General features: G+C 32.7%; 1 protein-coding gene and 1 pseudogene across 1 annotated transcript; both read right to left on the minus strand.

Annotated features, from left to right (window-relative positions):
- Positions 1-165: 165 nt before the first annotated feature.
- LOC116139596 (cytokinin hydroxylase-like) lies at positions 166-3,200 on the minus strand. Its single transcript, XM_031425274.1, has 4 exons — positions 2,852-3,200; positions 2,488-2,717; positions 1,551-2,162; positions 166-771 (listed from the first exon to the last, which is right to left on the minus strand). The coding sequence occupies exons 1-4, from the start codon at positions 3,141-3,143 to the stop codon at positions 343-345; spliced, it is 1,563 nt and encodes a 520-aa protein (XP_031281134.1). The 5' UTR covers positions 3,144-3,200; the 3' UTR covers positions 166-342.
- A 17,051-nt stretch (positions 3,201-20,251) lies between these two features.
- LOC116139590 lies at positions 20,252-23,359 on the minus strand (annotated as a pseudogene).
- Between the last annotated feature and the right edge of the window lie 1,324 nt (positions 23,360-24,683).

A 24,683-nucleotide genomic window follows, 5' to 3' on the forward strand; every position in this document is an offset into this window, starting at 1 on the left:
GTTGTAGCCCTAAGTACCTAACACAAAGATGGATGAGCTCAAAGCTTTCCTCTGTTGGCATTTTGTAGTTTAATTAGATTCAAGAAGTCCAAATAAATGAATATAACCAAGACAAAGACAAAGAAATAAAAAATTAACAATCTAGAAAAAAAGTGCTTATTTTATTTTTCATATTTTACAATGATAATTATTGCACCCACCACCACAAACAAAAACAGAGATGCCACAAATTCATGGCAAAACAGAGATGCCATAAACTTGCGGCAAAATCACTACATAGTAGTAAACCTTTGTCTGCAAAATCTCTACATAGTAGAAAAACTTTGTGATTGATTAAACTGATTACAGGGGTTCAACTATGAGGGGCAACCCATGGGTCGGTCTAAGAGATAGCACAATCGAAGGCGCATGGTGATAATTTGGGGAGAGCTTCACAGAAAACCTCGATAGAATTTTGGTTAAAACAGCCTTATACTCCATCATGGCCAAGTTCCGAGCAACACACATTCTCCCTCCAAAACCAAAAGGCAAAAAACCCATCTTGTGTTTGCACCCACCGTATAATGGATCGTCCCTAAACCTCTCTGGCTTGAACTCATTCACGTCATCGCCCCACAAAGCGGGATCATGATGCATGGCCACCACATCAATCCACAAATTGGTTCCTTTGGGAACCACCACGTCATCAACTTTAATATCTTGGCGCGCTTGCCTTTGCGCATTTGGTGCCGGTGAATATAGCCGTAGAACTTCGTTCATCACCCATCCCATCTGCAACAAATGAACACATTAATTAGTAAAGATTAAATATTTATTCAATATAAGAATTGTACTTCTAGAAACACGGAGAGATTGGATTTGGGCGGTAAGCAGTAGAAAATAATCTTTGAGTTTGGACTCTGTGTGGACCAAACGGAGAACTCGACGGGTCAAGGGGCGGCCACCGTTGATTTTTGTTTGATTTTGCCGCTCAAGTGAAGTGCGAGTGAAGATGACACAAAAAAGTGCTATTTATATGACATTCATCTGACGTCATCGTTTTTAAAGCCGGAACATGTCTTTTGCACGCGCTTCAACGCGTGGACTAATACACAAGCTTTTTTTTTTTAGCGGGCTGACCTTTGACTAATGACTCCTTTAGATTATTTAATAATAATATTATATATTATTTTATATAATGACAACGTTGGGGTTCCCCTTTTTGGTCAAGATACAGAATGACAAGTTTGCTGTTTTCTTTTTTTGGTCATATAATATCATACGCATTATAAAATTGTATGATATTAAATAAAACCAAAATTAATTAGTGCCAGATGGTAAATTCCAGAAGGCAATAGTGTTTTTGTGCATAAGACTAGAGAGACCATGCATCTTTTATATGTGGGTGACAAGTGACTGTTTTTTTAGGGTAAGACCTTAATATATAAATTTATTTTCAAATGCACCAAACGTGTTATGTATAATATATAGTATACTATTCTTTTTCCTAGAAAATTCACCTCAAGAAATTAATTCAGCGAGCAATATCATGTGATGAAAGCATAAATTACCTTCTTTAGTCCAGCAAGCAATTGGAAATCGATATCTTTATCTCCAATCACTTCTCTTATCTCCTCTCTCAACTGATTTTGCCACTCTGGATTGATTGCCAAAAGCATCAAAGTCCACGACAATGCCAAAGCCGTCGTTTCTTGACCGCCGAAGAAGAAAGTCTTGCATTGATCAATCAGTTCCCTTTCCGTTAATCTCTTCCCTTTCCGATCATCCACATCGTTTGCTTCCAGCAATAATCCCAATAAGTCCTTCGAAGGATGCACATTACTACCAGCTTTCTTTCGAGCAGTTATGATCGATTGAAGAAGACTATCTATTTCTTTTCCAAGTTTTATGGCCTCCAAGTTTTGCATAGGGTTCATAAAACTGCTGAAAGGGACACCCACATAGCGGTTGTACTTGAAAAGTGCAACCTGCATGTCGGTTAATTTTTTTAATACTTCTCTCCCATTTTCGTAGCTTATACCGAAGCTGGTTTTTGCGATGATTTCACCGGCCGTTGCTATAATTTCTCTCTCCACGTCGATTTCTTGGTTCTCGGAATTTGTGAGGCTACTCCACTTGTCTAGCATTTTAGAGGTGGACTCCACCATTAAACTTGCCATAGCCTATTGGACAAGCAACATAAATTAAGCAATATTACAGATAAATAACATTATGGCTAAGACTAAGATCCAATGAAAGATATATGTAATGGATTATAGTTTGGCTCTTGCAAGAAAGTGCAATTATAACCACCAATCATACGGTCAATATGTATTGTCATCAAGGTGAACAAGTCAAGAGTTTGAACTCGCATGGTGAAACTAGGTTGAAATTCATATTTCGCTACGAAGAATGGTCTTTTCAACACAAAAAAGCATATATAAAGTATATAAAGAATGGTCCATATTTGTATTAATTTGGACGAGATAGAAAGAGAGAGAAAGAGACCTTCAAGTTGGAGGAAGAGAATGCAGGTGTGATTACATGCCGAAGACGAGCCCATTCATCACCTTCAACCATGACTAACCCGTCACCAAACATGGGTTTTCTGTCATATTTAAATACATTTGGTTTTCCCCAACTCTTTCCTATAACCCCTGAAGACAATTTCTTAAGAAACTCTGGATCTGCAATGCGTAAAAATGGCTCCGTACCCAGCCAGTAGATGAACACTTTGCCTGCAAAATTTATAAAGTACTCATAATCAATACACACATATACGTACGTTCAAATGATTAACAAATCTTGTACAAACTGATTGCACAAATTTGTAAAGATCCATTAGGGTGGGTTTTGTTATTAAATGACTTACCATAAGACTGTTGCCACCGAGCAAAGTAAGGAAAAAGAGCTGAGTGTATATCATGAGAGATAGTTGAAGACGACCCAAGTGATGAAGAATCACTCTTCGTCTTCTTCTTCTTCATCTCACTGATATTCCCAAAAGGAAAATTTGGAGTCGGGCCTCGAAGCCCACTCTTTTTAATCTTATGATATGCTAAAACAGGCAAAATCCAGCAAGAAATCAACACTCTCAAGAACACGAATAAAAGAAACACCATCAATGCTAAGTTAAACACAGTAGATAACAGAAGCAAAGCCATCGATTCTCTCTCTCTCTCTTTTTCTTTCTCTTTCTCTCTCAAGACACTATCTCTAATCTCTGCTCTATTTTGGTTGATATAAAAACTGGGAGATCAAATGGGTATTTATAGGAGGAGATTGGCCTGGTTCAAGAATGTCGGAGTTTTGACTTCGACAAGTACCTATTTGAAAATACATTTGAACACTTTTCAACTCCATAATGATCAACTTTTTTAATTGTCTTTACGCACAGTATCTCAATCTTATTTTTATTTTATATCATAAAGTATGTTGCTTTTGGTTTTTGTCTTTGTCAAACAGCTAGCGGTTTGGCTTTTATACTGCTAGCTGGTGACGCGCGCTTAAGACAACAAAATTCTAATTTTTATTATTACTTTACAGTGTGGACCCGCCTCCAATGGGTTCAACCAATGGATGAGCTCACGTTGGATCTTTTGACTGGCGTTTAGCTGTCTTCCACGTGGATTATGAGAAACCAGTAATTTCTCCGAATGCTAATCAGCCAATCAGAAAATATATTAAACATAATTAATAACATATACCCTTTTTCATGTGTGGAAACTGAGAAAACTTTCTATTTTCGTGTGCAATGAGCTCATGGAATATTGACTTGTAAAATTCTAATACAAGAACTATATATATATTGTCAAACCTAAAGTCAATTTCAGTCTTTACTAGAATTAAAAAACATGTGAAACCATGCATGCATATCCACACACATAAAGAGGAAATAAAGTTAAATGTGATAACACCATTAAATTCTTCTTCCCAGATTAAGTATTTAATTCATCAAATTTCAGTAAAATTAAGCTTTAATAAACAATTTAATTAATGTTTAAAACTTGATCCAGCGAGAATGGTAATGAGCTTCATAACCAGAGTACGGCAAGCTGTTAAAAAAACAGTGGAGGGATGGAGACACCTTTGTATGAAAGTCGTAAGTAGTTCAAATGTTTATGTAAAGTAATGTGAAATTCATTATCAATATGGTAAGAAATAAATAAAGGGTTGTTTTAGATGTGTTTCACGTAAACCGTACAGTAGTAACAGTTGGCATACGCCAGTTAGACGTAAGGCAGCAGCCAGATGACATGATATAATATAAGCACCTTTTTTCTATACGTTTTGGTAGACTACTTATAATCCCATCTCATCTCATGCATCTCGATATTCATATTGGGTGCTTTTTGTCAAACACCGTGTCTCAAACTGAATCCTCTCTTTCTTATTAGACACAAAATTCTTTTATCAAACTATTATATCAAAGAAAATATAGCTATAGCCATAGAGCTTCTCAACTACTTTCTGTTAAGGTGTCATTTCTTCATTCTTTTCATCTTTTTTTTTTTTTTTTTTTAGGTGGTTTTTGTTCTTCAAGCGCAAGGCTGCACTTGAAATTCTTCTATGTATTTCATTTATTCTATGTCTATAGGAAATGAATATACCACCAATCAATAATATCAAATTTTTTATGTTGAAAACTTATTAATTAGATGAAGAAAGAGAATTGCATTATGGATCATGAGTTCGAGTGGTGATTGTAATTATAAGAGTTTATAATAGAGTTAAAAAGACTTTCTCACCCAAATAATGGCTTAATGACATATTCTCATCCACAGACTTTTAAAATATTTATTTATTATCTAAATTTATATTCCGATAGTGAATAGAGAGCAAACTCCGTCCAAACTGTTGGGAATTTTAAAAAGAGGAGACCGATGAGTATTTTAGTTGTGGAATGTTGCATTTTAGTGCTTGAGATTGATCAAAATTTGACTTGGGAAGGGTGACTGCTCAAACTCTAATCACTCGATTGCCGATAATTGGTGGGGTCGACGGGAGTAAGGTTTAAAGGGTTCTGGTGAGTGACCATTGGAGAAGAGAATGTTCATGGTGTAGGGTTGCAACAATGTCGATATCAGACATAATATAAATTTGAATAATAAAGTTATATTTTAAAAGTCCGTGGGTGAAAAAGTTCATTAAACCATTATTTGGGTGGGGAAAAGTTGTTTACTCTTCATAATATCATAATCAAAATTGTCTTCTTATTCTCATATTCATGATCTATAAATTTTATCTTTACATTGAAAGACAAAATTTAAATCGATAGTTGATATTTTAGTCAAAATAATTTTTCTTTTTTCCTTTGTTTTCATTAATTGCTGTGTTAAATTTTTTTTTTTTTTCTCTCTCTGACTCGGTCTATATTCAACTAATTAAAGATGGAATTTAATTTGTTCTTCACCATGTCACCAAAAACTCCAAAAGTGTTAGGAATAGGATGAATTCTTTATAAGGATTTTTGAGATGAATATTGTATTGGCGTAGTTCTCATCATGGATTTACTATGTTCAAATTAAGTATTTGTATATTAATCATCATTGGATGGTCTAATGGTAAAAAAGCAAAAGAAAGTTCTATAAACTCCTAAGTTTGAGTCCCCCAAGCACTAATAAGGATAGCTATTGGGATTCTTACTTAACTAGTAGTTATAGGGTACATGGATTAGTTGAGATGCATGACACTAATGAGGCTGACTATTGAAGCTCTTATTCGGTTAATAGTTTAAGCTCTTATTCGATCAATAGTTTTAGGATCCTGAAGGATTAGTTGAGGTTTGCACAAACGGGCCCGGACACCCCAATGAAAAAAAAAAAAAAAAGTATTTGTACCTATCAAATAAAATTTTCCAAATCTAAAATTTGGAAAAATAAATGTTGACTCTATGCAATAACATGGAACGGACGTAATTAATACATTCTCTCTCTCTCCCTCTCTCTCTTTGCATATTTTAATTTATGAGAGTTTCCATATAATAATAGGTATGACATATTAAATTTGATAAATATATATATAAATTTTTAAGAAAATAAAAAAGGAATAAAAATGTATGAGAATCTATGTCTTTGGAGAAAACAATTTACTGGGTGATGATTCTCCAAATAGTATTGAAGCTCTTAATTGTCTGAAATTAAAATTGCCTTTAACTATCGGCTAGAACAAAGAACATTAATAGACGATCATGAATAAAAACTATTTAACTATTTAAAAAAAAAAAATCTTCAAAATGCGAAAATTGTCCAAAAGAAAATCAGGTGAGTAGAGTAAATGTATATCAACAATACTACACTTACAATTTAATCTCACAAATTTTATCTCATAACCCTAACGTGACAACCTGTAATTGGTCAGTTTATAAATATGTCCTATTTACTTGCTATGGATCTCATCTGTCCAATTGCAAACTGACTAATTTGTTGTAAACCAATCTTTATCCAATATATATATATATAAAAGAAAACCTTATTAAATTAAATACATTTGACATACTATAACTAATACAAACTCCATCTTTATATTAAAAGAAAAGTGCAGTCCTTGTTAATTAAGAACAATAATTCTCTTCGAAACTAACAATCGTACACAGCTGAAAAGAAATAAAGAGTAATAAATTTCTTTCCCACTACTCCATATACTCTTCATTTGGTCATAATCAATTATGTTCTTGTTCTTGTGTGAAATCTGTGCTTGAAAAGAATCAAGAGAGTACTCTCCACTAATTGTCAATCTTTGAATCCCTAAAATTTCGCTGCAGTCTTTCATTTCAAACAATATATTATAACATTAATCACAGAAAGAAAATACAGAGAGGGCAGTTGCCGTCCAATTAGCTGATAAACTACTTCTAGAAAAAGTTGATCTTTTTCAGGTTTTTCAACTACATATTTTGTTAAGTTTAACATGTCGTGAAGGTTTTGTATGCTTGTAATTTCTGTATATGAAGTGGACACTCACTTAGATCGAGCTGGAATGAAAGGATTCAGAACTTAAATTGTGTACTAGAATTAGAAATATATTATCTAGAACAACAACAGCTGACTCAATTGTTTGTGTTGATTCATTGGAATCGTATTGGAATTTTAATTTTCACATTACAAACGTGAAAGTGTAAGATGTCATGTGGCAAGTATTTTCTTAAGTAGTTGAGTTACAATACGAAGTTGAAATTTAGATAGTAGTTCATTGAATTTGGATCTTTTTCTCAAGTTTGTTAATCTAAATAAGCATGACTAGGATATGTTTAATTTTAATTCCCTTTATTATTAGTACTAATTGTAGTAATCACAAGTTTGATATATGTATTCGGGGTGTACATACTTAATGCAAATTGATTTGTATGATAAAGTTTCATAAAAAATCTGCCTGCATTGCACAATATATATATAGTAAAATATCTCTATATAATCATAATGGTAGGATCATACTAATTTATTACTATAAGAATGTTATAATTTAATAGAGGTGTAGTTACAACAATTATTGTTTTGATTTCTTATTTTATAATTCACGTTTTCGTAGTATGTATTATAATTTCAATTCATTGTTTTAGTAGTCATTGTTGCAATTATATAAGAAAAGAAAATAAATAATTCTGAGGATGATAATACAGAAATATACAAAATTTCATGCCAATAAGCTTTAAATATGCTTGAAAAACTATAAATATTTTGGCTTTAGCAATAAGATGTATATGCTAATGAGTTATTATGTATTCACAAGTTAAAAGATATGGTATAAACTTTAAAACATAATTCATTGTCTCAAACAACTTTAGATAAATATTTTATTTCATCTTAAACCTTTAATGTAACATAATATATATATATATATATATTTTTTTACAATATAAATATAATTATTATTATGTAGAGGCAATTTTTGTAATACCGGAATTAGAAAAATTATAACTTATTATAATATGAAATTTATTCTTATTTACAATTATCTTAAGTTGATATTATAATTTTTTATAATTATATAAAGACTATTTTTATATAAAATATTATTATAAAAAGATTTTACTGTAATAAATAAATACACGAAGTTGATTCATAAAAATATTTATTCTTCTCTCTCTCTCTCATATTTTCTCTTCTATTACTTCATTTAGCTCCCAATACAACTGGAATCAATCAATCACGTGCAAATTAGGATTTAGAGTATGGCAAGAACCGAACCAGCTTTTATAGGGTTTCTTAGAAATTAAATTTATATGCTTCATTAAATTTTTTCACGTGGACATTTACCTGGTTAGTGTCTGGCTGTCAGCTTGTCTTGCTTGAACAAATTTCACAAAATTTTCTATTTATTACAAATTTACAAGATGCTTTTAACTTTTTATCTTTTTGTGCTAACGCGTAATAAGCGCAGAGTGCCATAGCCACTCCTCCACTTGATGAAGATGGTCAAATTTAATCTAGATATAGCCACCCTCAGAAACCCAATTTTAGGCAGCAATCTACTTTTGAAACTACAACAAATTAAGTAATTAACCATATTAAAAAACACGTAATAAAACAGTAAGTGCAAGACTAATTAAGCTAATTAAAAACTTTAAGAAGTGCCAACTGTGCTTTTTTATTTGTACATAATTAATAATTGGGAGAATAACATTTTCCCACCCAAGGTTTGACGAAACAACACTCTTCTACCCTTCAAGTTTCAAATGACATTGTCCCACCTTTCGTTAGGTTCTGTTATATTTTCCGTTAATATTTTACTAAAAAGACAAAAATACTCTTAAATATTTAAATTTATAAATTTATTATTATTTTTTAATTAGCCAAAAAGTCAAAAAAAAAAAAAAATAGTTAACCCTACTGAAAAAGTTAGTAGCAATACTATAAAATTGTTTAAAGTTAAATGATTTTAATATTTATTTATTTATAATGTCATCAATATCTCATCACTATTATTTAATAATTTATTAAATTTATAATTTTTTCGTTATATTATGTTTTTCATTTTTACTAATTAACACAGAAAATTAACAATCCTAATTAATCAAATAAACAAAGAAAAAAAGGATATTTTTATACTTGAACTAATAAATAATCGAATAAAAATTTTGATCTAACTAAATTTAAATTTATAATAAATTAATAAAGAAATAAATTATTTAAAAATATTTTTATCTTTTTAATTAAATATTAATAAAAAATATTAACAAAATCTGTCAAATGGTGAAAAAGTGTCCTTTCGTAAAACGTTTGGGAAAAATGTCGTTCTCCCTTAATAATTTATACGTAAGAATTGTCTGTTATAAGGATATGATCGAAGTGGTCAGTCAACCCTTAACTATTTATATGGCACCCTTCTTTCGGAGACTCGAGAGAATTGGGGGAAGACACGCCATTGATATTAATGAATATTGTTACTTATTGAAACGCATATATAATTTAATGCATGTGGTTCAAATCAATCTAAGTGTGAAAAAGAGACACGGATGTAATTAAGATGCTAAATAATGAATGTTTGCATTTCTATATTAATTAACTGCATCTAACTTATAATACTTTCCATATCTATATCCCGATATGAAAACTTTTAAACTTTTTTGTGATTAGGGTATTTTAGATAAATCCTCAAATGTATGAAAGCTGAGTAATGGTTATTTGATAAACATTTGAAGACAATTGTGTCAGAAATGATATTTAATTAAGAGCAAAATAGATATAAAAATCAGATTACTTGATAATCTTTTAATAATACCTCTTAAGAGAGTATCTGATTACCCTCTACATTACCAACAGTAAATATTATTTGTAATAAAAGATACCCATAATATTTTATTACTTGTGAACCAAACAATGAAATATTACAAAATAAACGAAGATTATTTCTATTATCTTATATGACCACGATCTAAATGCACGCTATAAACTTTTTATTTTCATAGCATTATTTAAGGTTTTTTCTCGACCCTTGAAGTTTAATCAAATAATTTTTTTTTTTAAATTTCAAAAATAACATAAATCTCCTTGTCAGTAGTGCACTGTTGGGATTTATAATACAATGGATTAGTAAATATTTACCTAATTACCCCTCTGCCATTTATTTTAACCCAAAAAACTTAATGTTAGGATAATTTTTTTCTATTATTAAAATTAAAAGATATATATTTTTTTTAATTATACTTAAAAAGGATGATTGTTATAAACTTTATTACATTAGAAAGTAATAATATAATATAATAAAATTATTGTGCATATAAATGAAGAGATATATATCTAATCATTTGGAAGAAAGTTTAATTACATTTTTTAATAATAACATTATTTATATATTTATTATAATTTAGACTTGTTCAATGATTAAGATGTAGCACCTTCCACCTCTATGAATTAAGAAGCAGTTGATTGGGCCATGGCGAGTCAAACTGATGCCATTCTCCTTCGACTGCCTTACCTAATAACTTTAATGTTCAAGCCGATAATCCTTTCGCTTTCACACACTTTCCTGTGTTGAGTACACGTGATTACGTGAAGTCAAATTCTCAACGTCCAAGAATGGATGACTGCCAATCTTAATTAATTTGGTTGATGAAGTTACTTACCCAAAAAAACGAAGTGTGAGCTGAAATTCATTAAGTTCATAGCTGCAATGACCTAGACCTACACAAACCTAATTTTCTACTGAATAATTTCTTTTTTCTGGGTCTATTAATCATTAAGACGGTCTGAAAAACAACAGTTTGAGAGCGTGTGATAGCTTATTTTATAACAGTCCATGGCATTAAATACACATTTTGTATCTGTTTCTGGTATAGGAGCACAATTGAAAAATGTCCAGCTAAAGAGTTGTGAAAATTGTGACCTTTTTTAATAAGATGGTTCGAATTCGTACAAATTGATGGACGGTTAAATCAAATCAACTAATTCTAGAGTCTGGCTTTGGCTTGATGACAGGCGGCGTTTTGATAAAGACATTTAATTAAGCCGGGCCACCACACGCCCAAGCCCAGCTGCACCACGTAACACATATTATAAATAATATTTGTTATGTAGTAGTACACGTAAAAGCCACATTTTCCTCCTACAACGTGTTTGGACCGTATTGTCCAAAATTTTAAGGCCCAACATTTATCATGTGATTCTGAAGCGAAACCCTGGCCGCAAAATTGTACCAAACTATTTATTCACAAGGATTAACTATCTTCCATTCCTATCCTTTTTATATGAATTTAAAGCATGTTATTCAATAAAAATTCGACTTACTCTTGTAACTTAATTTTTTTTCTTTAATTATAGTGCGTATATTTGGCGTGTGAATAAGTAGTATGCTACCTGACATACAATCAAATATTAGATGTAATATACCTGGTACGCGGTGTTTTATTTATACTCCCAACTGGTAGAATATTATTGTACAAAAATTTAATGTTATTTTTTGTGTATAATCATCATTAGATTTTAAGAAAGTTTATTTGATGGTCCACATAGAGAATAATGTTAATATATACACGTATGTTTTATTACTCTTGAAATAATTAATATTTAAAATAAATACCATAAAATAACTTTTAAATTCGCACATAATTTAAACTTTTTAAGGCTTTCAAGAATGTGTATTTATTTTTATTCATGTTTGTAGTTAATATATATTCTTTTAATTATGTTATTAAAAAAAAAAAACTCTATCAAAAAATTGATATCCAAAAGCCTTAAAAATATTTTCCCATATAGAGCGAGAACGGGAAATTCTTCATTAGTTGATTAGATCTTAATGCTGACATAATAATTAGGTTAAATAGTTGTATTATTAAGTTAAGGATCTTTATTGTTCATTTTCTTTTGGAACAAAACTTATTTACTCCCTAAATTAGCAAATTTACTTGGACCCTAAAGGTTTGGGAAATACACACTTACCTCCTCTATGGTTACATTGAGCTGTTAAAATGGATCGTTGACAAACTTTGATTACTATAATGGCCAAATTACCCTTTAATAAGTTTTAGAAAATTTTAAAAAGAAAATCGTAAATTACAAAAACAAGATTAATAACATGTAATATATATATATAATTCAGTTTGACTAGTTTTTTCTTTTTAATTTAATGATTTCTAATTTTTCAGTTTTGCAAAGTTATTTTGAAATTTGAAGACACTGTTAGATTGTCCCGCCGTCAAATCAGTCAACGGTCTATTTTTAAAAGTAACAATCGTGAGGTAAAGTATGTAATTTTGAAGTCTTTGGGGTCCAAATAATTAAAAGTTTTAGGGGTGTAAATATATATTTTTTCTTACATTAAAGTGTATAGCTTATGAAAATAAAGTCTAGAATACCATGTTTTATCCATACCATAAGGTCCATAACTCAGTAAATTTTTGTCACCTTATTTATTTATTTTTTTAAATTTCCCTTCCATCTTTACAATCAATATAATGGATAGTTATTAAATTCAAAACTTAGCTATCATAGATTATTAGTTTATGATATCTTTGATGTGGTAGTAGTACTAATGTGATATCATAGATTTTTTCTTCTACTAAACAATTAGTGTCAATTGTATACGTAAATTCTAAATACAGATATAAAGTATAGAACTATTCGACTTATATATTAATATTGAACTGCTAGCTTAAGTTTTTAGGTTAAGTGATAACTTAATATAAGTACGTATATGACTATTAACTCTCGAATATGAATCTTCATATTTCAACTATTTAAAAAATAAATCCAACATACTAGCTTAACCTCCTAAGTTTTAACAATGACAAACAGAATAAAAAATAAATCCAAACTACTAGCTTAAATTTTCATGTCAAGTCTTTTAAGTCTTAACTCAACAAGATTGAACATAATAAAAATAAAGGAAGTGCTAAATACAATCTCTTTATCATAGCATAGAAAAAATCATTAGGTTATCAAGAACACCCAATTCCTTTAACTTCCGTTAGGGTTTACTTACTTACACCCCGCAACATAAAAAATTGACAAGTTACCGTATAGGCCAAAAATCGTCTTGGGTCTTATCAAGTCCAAGCCAGTATTTTCTACTACATAGGTCTAAGGTTGCGACCCAATTCTGTTTGGGCCAGCGTCAGAATTCATAGCATGGTCCAAAACGTGCAGCCCAAATGCAGCCTCTCTCTAGAAAACATCTATCTAGAATGGGCATCACCGATAGCCCACCTAAGGCTGGGCCTTCCATACTAGGGTAATTAGGACTCTTCCTATTTGGGTTTTATCCTAATTCGCCCAAGATTATGTATCTTAGGTGAATTAGGACTCTTGGTACTAATGAGGCAACTGAACCATGATCTTTCTTATTCACTGAACCTCTACCATTGTGGATTTAAAGTCGTATTAGGATGCGAAGATTCTACAACTACTATATAAACAGAGGTCACTCCTCTGCTTAGGCATTCAATCTCATTACAACCTACTTGCGTCCAAGCTCTTACTCTTAAGAGTTATACACCTACACCGTGGTTCTAGTCTTCGACTAAACTTTTGGTAACCCTTCCTTCCCTTAGCTTTTACTAAATTGCCTCATTCAGCCTTACTGACTTGAGCGTCGAAGTGTCTATGGTAGAAACCACACTGGTGTTTATGTAAGCTTCGTGTTTGTCTGCTTTGTGTGCAGGTACAACGGATTGTCATTAGTCTTAACCTCATAGGATCCATCCTTCTTTTTGTAACCATAGATTTTAGCATCTACAACTACCCCCTATAATTAACCACTTACACCTCTCACCATCAATTTTTTGTGTTAAAATTAACTAAGCGAAGGAGAAAAAAAAAAGACCTTATATTTTAAAGTAAAAAGAATTATAAATTAAATATTTCAAAATAACAAAAGTATTTAGAAAAAGTTTTTTAAAATAAAATATGTTAAAGATTTAATATTATTTTTTAAATAATTTACTCTTTTTCAAAGAAGGTGTCCACCGATCTCTTATGTTGAAACCACCATTCTTAGATCGTTTGAAAAACAACATCTTCTTTAAAATAAAAGAAATGAAAAAAACTCTAAATTGATAGTAAAGACTAAAGAGTGTTAAGTGACTGATTAAGAGGGGGAAAGTTATCAATTCTATATGTTGTAGGGGGTGTAAAGGAAATAGCCTTAACAGAGCCCTAACGAAGGTTAAAGGAGTGGAGTGTTTGTGCTAACCTAATAATCTAATCTATGCGCTTGTGAAATGTTTAAACCTAAGGGGAGGTTTGGTAAATAACTCGTCTAAATTACTAATTTAACCTTTTTGTCAAGTCTTAAGTCTTAACTTAACAATAACCAACAAATTAAAAAACAAAAAAATCAACTTGCTAATTTAACCTTTTAGGTCAAATGTTAATAGGAACAAGCACATTTCAAGCTATTAGCTTAGGTGGTGTTTGTTTCTTTATATGAAAATTGAATAGAACTGAATTTGTTTAAAAACTTAACAGATCTGAATAAATCTGAATAGTTAAAAAATGAAAAATAAAAATTACATTACATTCGCATTTAAGTTGAATAAACAAACAGGGACCTAACCTTTTGCGTAATATTTTTAGTCTTAATATAAGAAGAATGAATAAGATATAAAAAAATAAAAAATAAAATAAAAAATCTTAAGGTACGAGCTCAACTTTTTATTACCATTGTTAACTTGAAAGAAAAACAAGGGTCAAAAAACGGTCTTCATTTTGATTTTACAAATCATTTTTCTACCTTTATTTAGATGAGTAAATGACTTTTTCCCATTGAAAAAGTTTCAAAATACCATTTTCTTACCCAAAGTTTATATTTCATTAATACCTAAAGCTGATTATGACAGTGATAATTCTCTTTGTCACTGCCATTTGAATTTTTGGTCTCTTCTCTATAAAACCTCTCTCACTCTGGCACCTGATTTCTCACCGATTGCCAGCCATTGTAAAAGTAGGGTTTTTTTATTCTTAGTTGATTTCTGACTAATTTGGACGGTAAATATTTAATCAGTCACCACTATTTGATGTACTGGTCTCCACTCTATAAAACTCCTCTTACCCTAGCTCCTAGTAACTCATTGAATGTCAACTGAGAAAGTGAATTATATTTTGGATATTAACAGAATATAAACTTTGGATGAAAAAGTGATATTTTGAAATATTTTGAATAGAAAAATGTCCTCAAGGCAAACATTGGGTGGAATGAAAACTGTTTTTCATTGTGATTTACGTGTTTCGAACCCATTATTTTATCTTAATCCGTTCATAAGATCATTCAAAGTTTTTTATATTTAATTAATTAAGAAAAGATTATCACTGCACGTGTATAAATATTTGACCGAAAACGGCAATAATCACAATATATATGACGTTGAATGAAATTTCATTGATACCATAACCCAAAATTGGGCGGCGGGGGTTGGGAAGGGAATTCCATATGCCTGTATCATGTAACGTAACATCTAATTTTATTTTTTTTGGGTATGGATGGAAGTATGTAACATCTAATTTCAATTCACTTAACATTTTTATTTCTTTTGTAATTAACTATAATTAGACATGCATGCAGTCAAGTCTAATCAATTGAATTGGTTGTCGCACTCGTGTATAAAAGACTCGACCATTGACGACACAGTTGCATTAACGTTGGGATTGTCTGAATCTAAAGTCTAAACCTATTTTAATTAGGGAAAAAAAAAAGGAATTCAACGACAGTCTTATAATTAATTTAGAACTGGGGATTATATAATAAGCATTTGCATGCCAACGCAAACTTTGAAAACGTGCAATATTCGCATTGCCATGAAGATTATTGAGAGAGTCTTCAACGAGTTTCACCTGAACAAATTTAGGAGTCCGTTTTTGAGTTTGGTAAATGTGAGGTTTTGTATGGTCAATAGTTTCAGCTCCGTGGACAATTTTGATCTCAACATTAATTCAAATTTCTGAAGTTTTGAATTTGGTCGGTTAAAGATTATATAGTTTGGATTATATTCTCGTATATTTTTTTAATTAATATAAATACAAAATGTCACTAAATATAACATGTAAAATATTTTTATAATAATAAATCAAAATTATCATAATTTATAAATATTAAAATTAAATATTTTTACAAAGCACATGGGTCGGCCCATGGCACGACCCAAGGCATGACACGATATATAGCAGGCCGTGTTGTGGGCCTTCAAATTTGGTGGGCTGACCTGACATGACATGACAAGACACTAATTTTTGTGGGCCTTGACACGACATGACCCAGACATGATAGGCTTTGAATTTTTAAGCATGACATGACTTACCGCCACCTCTAGCTTCATCCATCAAAACAAAAGTGCTATGCCACATGTCAAGGTGCATGTGAATTACTTCACGTCCAAGGTTGCCCTTAGAACATTATAAATAGGGGGTTCTTCACCTCAAACGGGGGGCACGATAATCTCATTTTAACAAGAACGCCACAATAATAGTTTCTTTATAGCAAATACTCTTTGTAATCTTAAGCAATAAAATAACAGTAGAAGTAGAAATTGCTCTGTGTATCCGAACCACTTTAAAAATTGCTATTGTCTATTTCTTTGCTTTCTTTATGCATTTATTGCTTTATACTTCATTTTTACACACATAAACCCCAATGAATCATTTGGTTCAGCATCATATTTGCTATTTCACGGTTTTGCACTGATCCTTTGTGCAAACTTCCCGAAGGCTTGAGTACCACTCGTTGGTGCGAAAAACCGCATCAACATAATCTACCTCATAATCTACCAACTCTTAACAACTATCAGAATACTTGTATAAAAGGGGGCGACACCTCCAATCAGGGGATCCCTGGACAAAAAAAGAGACACCCCGTAATACAGAGAGAAAAATGCCTGCTTAGTGAAGTATTCTCAGCTCGCTGAAGCATATCATATCTACCTACACCATCAACAAGAGACCATTAAATCACATTACACAAAAATATGCATAATGTAGTTCAACATATATAAGTTGTCTGCGTAAAATATTAAGACAAATAAATCTTCAGTTATACAAACTCCACATTACTCGGTATCTAATTTTAAACCACCTTTCCCTAGTTAGTTTAGTTAGGGAGTGGGCTGTCTCTTTTGTGAAGGATTGTATATCCTTAGTCTCCTTGTTCCTTTGGGGTGAGCTTTCCCTCGCTTGTTCCAAGGTAGCTTAGTTCGGCTTTCTCCCGTCTTTAGGATGTAATTCTTTAGTTCAAATCTTATGCCACTTGAGCACTTCAGTGTAAACAACGTTCTGAGTTTGTTAAATATTGGAACCAGTGAATTGAGGACCAATTCTTTATATCTTAAATTTAGTAATAAGTACGGGTTTGAAGGATGATGGGACTAATTATATTTTTGCTTTCCGTAAAAATCATTTTAATAAATACAATCGTAAACATATGTTTATAATCTGAACTCATGACTTTTTGGAAGTTGTTTTCTACAATTGTGAAGGGATCATTAATTAATCCTTGAATTGAGTCTTCTATTTTCCCAAATAAGAGGGATTTGGAATGATTCATAACGTTTTAATTAGTTTAGTGGTCCTCTTCAGTTGTCTGCCATTGTCTTTTGTACTTATCACCAACTAAGATTAAACCGTACTTTCTCTGATGAAATATTCTGATATTTCATGTCCCCAGTCTGACAAAACTGATTCTGAAATGATTCTGAGAAAAATAATTCTTCATTCAAGAATCAATGATTTTACAGAATGAACTGCAAAGTTACAGTAGCTTAGTCCCTTATATACAATGTGTTTATTAGCTGAGCTGGATTAACGGACTGCTAACTACTAACAAACTTCTAACTACTATTTAACAAACTTAAACAGATTAACTAATTACAGTTATCAGACTGCTAACTAACTTGATAACAGACTAACTAAGTAACAGATTTATTCGTTGATGCTTCAGCTCCATCATGCTGCATGTGCTGCATGATTTTATTCGTTGATGCTTTAGCTCCATCATGCTGCATGTGCTGCATGATTTCGTTCGTTGATGCTTCAGCTTCATCATGCTGCAAGAGCCCCCCGCAAGCTGGAGAATGGATACTTAACATTCCCAGCTTGGACAGATTAGCGCGAAATGGTGCAAGAGAAAGGGCTTTAGTGAGTAAGTCGGCTAACTGATCAGAAGAAGAACATGGCATGAGATGAATAAGACCCGATTGAACTTTCCTGCGGACACGTGGCAGTCTATTTCGTGTCTTGGTAAGTGACTAAGATTGGTTTAATTTGTTTGTAAGTGTCAAAATATGATAAAGAGTGTGTAATGTGATCAGTGGCTCCAGTATCTACTATCCATAATGAGATTTAAGGTACATGATAAAGCTAAATGAGTACCTGATGTGGAAGAAAATGTGGGATTAATGTTGGCTGATGGGGTTGTGACACACTTGTGTGGTAGTTGTAAGGTTGAGCAGAATTTGCTGGTTGTAGTAGAGCCAATAATTGTTGATATTGTTGTGGAGTAAAGGAAACAGTAGAACCAGAGTGTTCTTGGTTTAACTTGGCATATCGAATGCATCTGCAGACCTTCAGAGTTATTGTTTTCTTTTGTGGCAACGACATTGTGTGGCAGTAGAATTCTCGGCTTGTATCCTGGTGGGTAGCCTGTGCTTTTTATAGCATGTTCTCTTGTGTGTCTGGGCTTACCACAGTAGGTGCAGAAACGATTATCCCCTCCACCAGAAGATTGAGTATACTTTCTGCCGTTTGGTACTTGAAAGACTGAACATTCTGCTGTTGAAATTGTTGCTGTGATTTTGAAGGAACTGAGTACTTTCTCGATCAGATCTGTTACAAATACCTTGGCACCTCCCAACTCAATTGTCTTCTTGTTGAACAACTAAAGAGAAAACCTGTTTATGGAAGGCGAGGATCCTCAGCATGATTTGTGATCTTACACAGTGAAAGAGCCTTCAAGCCCTTTAAGAAACCTTATCACATAGTCATTGTTTTCGATAGGTTTTAAAGTGTTCAAGATTCCACAAGAACAAGGAGTGGAACATGTGCATGAAGAGGTCTGAAGATCATTAATTCACCCAAAGGATTTTTAATTCAGTGAGTAATCACTTACATTTATCTCCTTGCTTAAAGCTGTAGATTTCTTCTTGCAAATCTGAAATTCTGAAAATATCTCCTTGGGAAAATCTTTCATAAGTCAGTCCATACATCGTATGCTTTATCAATCCATAATATGCTATGGGTAATTGAGGAGAAGTGAAGAGTGCGCCAAGATAATACCATTGTATTGCATCTTTCCCAGATGAAAACAGAGAATCGTACTGGAGGGTGCTTTGATTGTGCCATCTACAAATTTCAGCTTGTTCTTTGACATAGAGCCATTTTCATAGCTCGCTTCCAGGATGGTAATTAGTGCCATGAGAACTGGAGAGACTAAAATTGCAGCAGGATTTCGTTAGGATGCAGATAGTAAGGACTTGAAAACTGATGGAATCTTCATTGTTGAAGTGGTCATTAATGCAGAAGCTAATGGATAAAAAGAAAAAAAATTTGCTTTAATGAAGCTCTGATACCATGCAAAACGGATTCTGAAATGATTCTAGAAAAATAATTCTTCATTCAAGAATCAATGATTTTACAGAATGAACTGCAAAGTTACAGTAGCTTAGTCCTTATATACAATGTGTTTATTAGCTGAGCTGGATTAACGGACTGCTAACTACTAAAACTTCTAACTACTATTTAACAAACTTAAACAGATTAACTAATTACAGTTATCAGACTGCTAACTAACTTGATAACAGACTAACTAAGTAACAGATTTATTCGTTGATGCTTCAGCTCCATCATGCTGCATGTGCTGCATGATTTTATTCGTTGATGCTTTGCTCCATCATGCTGCATGTGCTGCATGATTTCGTTCGTTGATGCTTCAGCTTCATCTGCTGCAAGACAGTCCCCACCAGCCCAGCCTCAGCATTATTCTAGCTTTTTGAAGGCACGGCTACTCATTATTAAAAATTACCTAAACAAAGATGGATGAGCTCAAAGCTTTCCTCTGTTGGCATTTTGTAGTTACGACTTTATCACGAAGTCCAAATAATTAATATAACACCAATTACCAAGACAAAGACAAAGAAATAGAAAAGTGCTTATTTATTTTCCTATATCACATATTTTACAATGATATAATATTTGCAGCCACAACCACAAGCAAAACAGAGATGCCACAAATTCATGGCAAAACAGAGATGCCAAAACTTGCGGCAAAATCACTACATAGTAGTAAAAACCTTTGTCTGCAAAATTCTACATAGTAGAAAAACTTTGTGATTGATTAAACTGATTACAGGGGTTCACTATGAGGGCAACCCATGGGTCGGTCTAAGAGATAGCACAATCGAAGGCGCATGGTGATAATTGGGGAAGCTTCACAGAAACCTCGATAGAATTGGTTAAAACGCCTTATACTCCATCATGGCCAAGTTCCGACAACCAACATTCTCCCTCCAAAACCAAAAGGCAAAAACCCATCTTGTGTTTGCACCCACCGTCTAATGGATCGTCCCTAAACCTCTCTGGCTTGAACTCATTCACGTCATCGCCCCACAAAGCGGGATCATGAGCATGGCCACCACATCAATCCACAAATTGGTTCCTTTGGGAACCACCACGTCATCAACTTAATATCTTGGCGCGCTTGCCTTTGCGCATTTGGTGCCGGTGAATATAGCCGAACTTCGTTCATCACCCATCCCTCTGCAACAAATGAACACATTTTATGAGTAAGAAAAATATTATTCAATATAAACATCGTACTTGCAGAAACACGGAGAGGTTGATTTGGGGCGCAAGCAGTAGAAAATAATATTTTGAGTTTAGACTCAGCGTGGACCAAACAGAGATCGACGCTCAAGGGGCGGCCAACGTTGATTTTTGGTTTGATTGAGTATAACAAATTCTGGGGTGTAAATGGTATCGGACTTTCGAAGAGAAGTATCAAGCCAAATACTGTACCTTTAAAAGTTCTAAATAATGGTTTTTGTCGCCAAGTGATGTGTGGTGAAGATGACACAAAAAAGTGCTATTTGGCAGCTATTTATATGACATTCATCTGACATCATCGTTTTTAAGCCAAACATGTCTTTACAGTTTATTCACGCGCTTCAACGCGTGGAATAAACATAAGCTTTTTTTTTTCGCGGTTTGACCTTTGACGAATGACTCCTTTAAAAGTTTAATTATTTAAATAATATTTTTAATTTATTATATATTATTTTATATAATGTTTCCCTTTTTGGTCAAAACCCAGAACAAGTTTGTTGTTTTCTTTTTTTGGTCATAAAATACTTACGCTTAAAAAATTGTCTGATATTAATAAATAATTGTATTAACCAAAATTAATTAGTGCCAGATGGTAAATTCTAGAAGGCATAGTGTTTTTGTGCATAAGACTTGAAGACCATGCATCTTTATATGTGGTGACAAGTGACTCTTTTTTTAGGGTAAGACCTTAAAATATAAATTTTATTTCAAATGCACCAAACGTGATATGTATATAAATATTTACTATCTTTTTCCTAGAAATTCACCTCAAGAAATAATTCAGTGAGCAATATCATGTGATGAAAGCATAAATTACCTTCTTTAGTCCAGCAAGCAATTAAATCGATATCTTTATCTCCAATCACTTCTCTTATCTCCTCTCTCAACTGGTTTTGCCACTCTGGATTGATTGCCAAAAGCATCAAAGTCCACGACTGCCAAAGCTGTCGTTTCTTGACCGCCAAAGAAGAAAGTCTTGCACTGATCGATCAGTTCCCTTTCCGTTAATCTCTTCCCTTTCTGATCATCCACATCGTTTGCTTCTAGCAATAGTCCCAATAAGTCCTTCGAGGATGCCCGTTATTACCAGCTTTCTTTCGGGCAGTTATGATCGATTGAAGAAGACTATCTATTTCTTTTCCAAGTTTTATGCCTCCAAGTTTTGCATAGGGTTCATAAAACTGCTGAAAGGGACACCACATAGCGGTTGTACTTGAAAAGTGCAACCTGCATCCGGTTAATTTTTTTAATACTTCTCTTCCATTTTCGTAGCTTTGCCAGCTGGTTTTTGCTAGGATTTCACCGGCCGTTGCTATAATTTCTCTCTCTACGCCGATTTCTGGGTTCCCGATTTGTGAGCTACTCCACTTGTCTAGCATTTTAGAGGTGGACTCCACCATTAAACTTGCCATAGCCTATTGGACAAGCAACATAAATTAAGCAATATTACTGCTAAAGAGCTTAGGGCTAAGATCTATTTCATTACATCAATGAAAGATATATGTATGATTATAGTTTGACTCTTCAATGTGGCAATTAAACAACAATTTATAGACTAACTTTAAGATTATAGAGTAGATAAAGTATTAAATATTAAAAATTTATATGGAATGTGGGTTTTCTTTTATAAATAATGATCAAGTAGAGATTAGTGCTTCATTAATAATAATTTTACCAAATCAGCCCATTTTTTCAGTCTGAGAAAGTATGATGTGAGAGATGTGTGGGTAAACATTTCAAATTTGATTGAATTTCTCAAGTTTCATAATTTATACGGTCAATATATATGGTCGGCTCGGTTATCAAGGTGAACAAGTCAAGAGTTTGAACTGGCTGGTGAAACTAGGTCGAAATTCATATTTTGCTATGAAGGGTCTTTTCAACACAAAAAATCATATATAGTAATGATTTTTTTTTTTGGGTCCATATTTGCCTTAATTTATAGAATAGAAGAGAGAGAAAGAGACCTTCAAGTTGGAGGAAGAAAATGCAGGTGTGATTACATGCCGAAGACGAACCCATTCATCGCCTTCAACCATGACTAACCCGTCACCAAACATGGTTTTTCTGTCATATTTAATACATTTGGTTTTCCCCAACTCTTTCCCATAACCCCTGAAGACAATTTCTTAAGGAACTCTGGATCTGCAAGCGTAAAAAGGGCTCGTTACCCGCCAGTAGATGAACCTTGCCTGCAAAATTTATAAAGTACTCATAATCAATCACACCATATACGTACGTTCAAATGATTAACAAATCTTGTACAAACTGATTGCACAAATTTGTAAAGATCCATTAGGGTTTTGTTATTATATTCTTACCATAAGACTGTTGCCACCGAGCAAAGTAGAAAAAGAGCTAGTGATATCATGAGAGATCGTGAGACGACCCAAGTGATGAAGAATCACTCTTCGTCTTCTTCTTCTTCTTCATCTCACTGATATTCCCAAAAGGAAAATTTGGAGTCGGGCCTCGAAGCCCACTCTTTTTAATCTTATGATATGCTAAAACAGGCAAAATCCAGCAAGAAATCAACACTCTCAAGAACACGAATAAAAGAAACACCATCAATGCTAAGTTAACCACAGAAGATAACAGAAGCAAAGCCATCGATTCTCTCTCTCTCTCTCTCTCTTTTTCTTTCTCTTTCTCTCTCAAAACACTAGCTTTTATATATCTTTTTTGTATTTTGGTTGATATAAAAACTGGGAGATCAAATGGGTATTTATAGGAGGAGATTGGCCTTGTTCAAGAATGTCGGAGTTTTGACTACGACAAGTACCTATTTGAAAATACGTTTGAACACTTTTCAACTCCATAATGATCAACTTTTTTAATTGTCTTTACGCACAGTATCTCAATCTTAATTTTATTTTATATCATAAGGTATGTTGCTTTTGGTTTTTGTTTTTGTCGAACAGCTAGCGGTTTGGCTTTTATACTGTTAGCTGGTGAGCCTAAGGCAGCAAAATTCTAATTTTTATTATTACTTTACAGTGTGGACTGTGGACGCCGCCTGGACGTCTCCAAAGGGTTCAACCAATGGATGAGCTCACGTTGGATCTTTTGACTGGCGTTTAGCTGTCTTCCACGTGGATTATGAGAAACCAGTGATTTCTCCGAATGTTAATCAGCCAATCAGAAAATATATTAAACATAATTAATAACATATACCCTTTTTCATGTGTGGAAACTGAGAAAACTTTCTATTTTCGTGTGCAATGAGCTCATGAAATCTACTATATTGGAATATTGACTTGTAAAATTCTAATACAAGAATATATATATATATATTTTCAAACCTAAAGTCAATTTCAGTCTTTGATAGAATTAAAAAACATGTGAAACCATGCATGCATATCCACACACATAAAGAGGAAATAAAGTTAAATGTGATAACACCATTAAATTCTTCTTCCCAGATTAAATATTTAATTCATCAAATTTCAGTAAAATTAAGCTTTAATAAACAATTTAATTATTGTTTAAAACTTGATCCAGTGAGAATGGTAATGCGCTTCATAACCTGAATACAGCAAGCTGTAAAAAAAAAAACAGTGGAGGGATGGAGATGAGACAGAGACACCTTTGCATGAAAGTAGTAAGTAGTAATGTGAAATTCATTATCAATATAGTAAGAAATAAATAAAAATAAAAAGGGTTGTTTTAGATGTGTTTCACGTAAAAGGTAAAGTAGTTGGCATAAGCCTGTAAGACATAAGTGTTAGCCATAAAAATTATAAGGCTACTTCCCAACGCAGTCGTTTTTCAATAAAGTAGTTCAATAAGAACTACACGTCGTCGTTTGGTGTAATTGTAATGAATAGTTAAGTGTCAGTCACTGTACTCACTAAACTCAAGTTTCATTCAATAAAATTTTCTAGAAAATTCAGCTCAAACACTCTCAGAACTCTCTCTCTCTCTCGAATCCTCCTTCAAACCCTAACCTTTTCATGGTATTAGAGC

This window comes from Pistacia vera, unplaced genomic scaffold, assembly GCF_008641045.1.
Source record: "Pistacia vera cultivar Batoury unplaced genomic scaffold, PisVer_v2 Contig352, whole genome shotgun sequence".
Classification (NCBI taxonomy): Eukaryota; Viridiplantae; Streptophyta; class Magnoliopsida; order Sapindales; family Anacardiaceae; genus Pistacia; species Pistacia vera.

What these genes read in the sequence shown, in the direction of transcription:
- LOC116139596 (XM_031425274.1), bottom strand. Translation starts at nt 3,143, where the DNA reads ATGGCTTTGCTTCTGTTATCTACTGTGTTTAACTTAGCATTGATGGTG. An exon ending in TCTCTTCCTCCAACTTGAAG is followed by an intron (nt 2,163 to 2,487) that starts GTCTCTTTCTCT and finishes CTTGTCCAATAG; the next exon opens with GCTATGGCAAGTTTAATGGT. An exon ending in TGCTTGCTGGACTAAAGAAG is followed by an intron (nt 772 to 1,550) that starts GTAATTTATGCT and finishes CATTTGTTGCAG; the next exon opens with ATGGGATGGGTGATGAACGA.